Source organism: Aptenodytes forsteri, unplaced genomic scaffold (genome assembly GCF_000699145.1).
Source record: "Aptenodytes forsteri isolate BGI_AS27 unplaced genomic scaffold, ASM69914v1 Scaffold274, whole genome shotgun sequence".
Classification (NCBI taxonomy): domain Eukaryota; kingdom Metazoa; phylum Chordata; class Aves; order Sphenisciformes; family Spheniscidae; genus Aptenodytes; species Aptenodytes forsteri.
In genome coordinates this window covers 657,856-661,112 of record NW_008795101.1, presented here as the reverse complement: position 1 = coordinate 661,112, position 3,257 = coordinate 657,856, and the positions used below count along the sequence as shown (strand labels likewise).

At 66.8% G+C, this 3,257-nt stretch overlaps 1 protein-coding gene across 1 annotated transcript in view; it reads left to right on the top strand.

Moving 5' to 3' along the window:
• Positions 1 to 3,257, top strand: part of NFIC (nuclear factor I C) — a 28,721-nt gene that overhangs the window by 7,747 nt on the left and 17,717 nt on the right. Inside the window, 2 exon segments of the mRNA XM_019471474.1 lie at positions 11 to 169; positions 1,042 to 1,594. Of these exon segments, the coding sequence (XP_019327019.1) occupies positions 11 to 169; positions 1,042 to 1,594 (712 nt within the window).

The following is a 3,257-nucleotide window of genomic DNA, read 5'->3' as shown; positions in this document are numbered from 1 at the left end:
CCCCCCCTAGACGCCGGCCGCCCCCACCGGCCACCCCCTGCCCGGCCCTGGCAGCCTCTGGCAGGACTCGAGCGCCAAGCTGGGCTCCTTCCTCCTCCACATCATCACCCGTCATGAGGGACCCCGAGGGCCAAATCCTGCCCTCGGGGACCAGCTTGCTGCCGCCCTGGTCATGCACAGGGATGCTTGGCCCTCTCCCTGCCGTTTTCCAAGCTGTGCCAAACCCCGCTGAGAGGGCTCCCGACACCTCTCCATCCTCTGGGGGGGGGGGGGGGGGGCCCCCTGGGCCCCCCCAGCCAGGAAGCACTGATTTTCCAAACTGGGAAAAAAAAGAAATGGGATGCGGGAAGGAGGGGCCAGGGAGGGGGATGCATTTTCCTTGTTTTCTTTTGGGGACGGACTCATCCAGCAGCGCTCGCCAAATGGAAAAAGGCAGTCAGAGCACGCCTTGTGCACCGGGCCGGGCGCCAGCCGCCAGGCTGGCCGCAACTGGGGCAAACTGGGGGAGTTTCCCGCTGGTCCGAAGGGAGCAGGGAGGTCCAAGGCACCCGCAGCCTGTGCGGGAGCACCCGGAATGCTGAGGGCGTGGGGGACCCGTCCCTTGGGTGCTGCAGTCTGGCAGTGCCTGGCACTGGCACGGTGGCTCCGGCAGGCGCGATGTCAGGCAGGATTTCTGCGCCTGTCGGGAGCAGATCCCGGCACGCGTGGGTGGGAAGGGGAGAGGGTCTGGGTGCTGCCAAGGCCTTGCACAAGTGCCTGCCCCTCCATGGCACCGCTGGCTCCAGTATGTCCCAGCCACCCCGGGCAGGTTATTGGCCTGAGAGCGTTGCAGCCGGTGGGATTTATGGGGGGCTGCTGGGACGGGGGGATCCCGCTGCGTGGGGAGGGGTTCCCCATCCCTGGCAGGCACGCGCCTCTGCCACAGCTCTTCCTCCTGGTTACGCTGGGATGCAGCCCGGCAGGGATGTCCCCAGCGGGTCCCCACGGGCTCCCCAGCCGTCCAGGGATGGGTCTGGTGCGGGGCTCGGCTGGGAGTGACCTCCTGTCCCTCTGCTCCCACAGGATGAGTTCCACCCCTTCATCGAGGCGCTGCTCCCCCACGTCCGGGCCTTTGCCTACACCTGGTTCAACCTGCAGGCCCGCAAGCGCAAGTACTTCAAGAAGCACGAGAAGAGGATGACGAAGGATGAGGAGAGGGCGGTGAAGGACGAGCTGCTGAGCGAGAAGCCAGAGGTGAAGCAGAAATGGGCCTCGCGCCTCCTGGCCAAGCTGCGCAAGGACATCCGGCCTGAGTGCCGCGAGGACTTCGTGCTCTCCATCACGGGCAAGAAGCCCTCGTGCTGCGTCCTCTCCAACCCCGACCAGAAGGGGAAGATGCGCCGCATCGACTGCCTGCGGCAGGCAGACAAGGTGTGGCGGCTGGACCTGGTCATGGTCATCCTCTTCAAAGGGATCCCGCTGGAGAGCACCGACGGCGAGCGCCTGGTCAAGTCAGGCCAGTGCACCAACCCCATCCTCTGCGTCCAGCCCCACCACATCAGCGTCTCCGTCAAGGAGCTCGACCTCTACCTGGCTTACTTCGTCCGCGAGAGAGGTGGGTGCTCGTCTGCCTGTGGGGTGGAGCCAGGATGCGTCCCCACCAGAGCCAGCTCCCTGGGGGGGGGGGGGGGGGTTGTTCCAGCTTTCCCATCCCCCCCGATGTCCATCCCATCCCCAGCTCCGGCTTGGGACACCGCTCGGGGACGCGTTTCCCGTTGCAGACCTTGCAAAGAGGAGCCCAGTGCTCCCCTCCCTCCAAACTGCTGCCCGAGTGGGTGCCCCCCATCCTGCCCACGTGGCCCCTCTGCCCCAGCCGGGACGGATCCTGGCTGCCCTGGGAGGCGCGTGCCAGGGAGGGGAGGAGGCAAGTGGTCCCTGAGGATTCTCCTGGCTCTGGGCATCCACAGAGGGGGGTCCTGGGGGGGTTAACCCCACATCCCACGCCTGCCTGACATGGCTGCCTGTGCCAGCAGCCCGGCGAGGAGCGGGTGGGCAGGGAAGGGACAGCCTGTTCCTGGCGCGTCCCCCGAAGGCTGGAGCTGGGAGCAGTCCAGCAGTGCCAGTTTGCCGTGGACTGCGGTCCCGGCCGCTCGCCCGGTGGGTGACCGAGGCGGGGACAGGAGTGGCCAAGGCCGGCTGGGGAAGGGGTAGCGATAATGCCAGCGGGGCCAAACCCCAGCAGTTCCTGCTGTGCACCAAGGGGATGCTGCTCCTCTGCCCTTCACCTGCCCGGGGGTCCCACGGACCCGCTGGGAGAACTGGGCTGCTTTCGCTACAGCAAGGAAGGAGGGTCAGACCCACTCTTGAAGCCTTGACGATCGAAAGGGGGAAACTGAGGCACAGTGGGCGGGGCAGGAGGCAGTTTCCAGGCTTAGAGGATTAGGTCCCTAAGCCATCGTCCTCGCTGCCAACTCACGCCACCTCCCCACGTGTTGGGAAGGGGAAGCTTGTAGTAGCTTGGGTCAGATCTTATTTTATCCGGGCAGGTTTGCCATCCCTGGCTGGTGACGTGCTGGCACAGATGCCTTCCCGGTAGCTGGGGTCCGCCACGGACCCCGACGTCCCCCAGCACCCCCAGGCAAGTGAGGAGCCCGGGGAGATGCTGCGTGATCCCCGCGGGCGAGAGCAGGCCTCGGTTTCACAGGGGCAATGCAGAGCCAGGGGGGTCTGCGACGTGCAGCTCCAAGGGGTGGTTGAGGGGCTCGCGGCCCCCCCACAGCCAGGCCAGGCTGCCCAGATGTGCAGGGACCAGGACATCGGTCCCTTCCTGGCAGCAACCCCCTGCGCACACCCACAGCACTGGGTGATGCCCCCCAGCCATGCCCCCCGGCCCCGTGAGCCTGTCCCCATCGACACCGCGGCCAGGGGGAGCGTGGGGCTGGTGCCTCCTTGCCCGGCACTGGCCAGGGCCCAGGGACAGATAGCGATACCACGAAGGGCACTGTGGTGCCGGCAATCCCAGCAAAGGGAGTACCAGTGCCATAAATCATGGTGGGCACGGGCAGCCGGAGATGGCTCTGCCCTGCCCCGCCAGCGGTGGAATACGCTGGGTGTCACTAGGGAAACTGAGGCACGGCGGGCATGCAACCACCCCCACCATCTCCCCAGGGAGCCACATGTCCCGGGCAGGGCACTGAGGGGGACCGCCAAGGCCTCGTGGCTTTGGGGAAAAGCAGGGCATAGCCTCTGCCAGTGAATAGCCGGGGCCGGATCCTGCC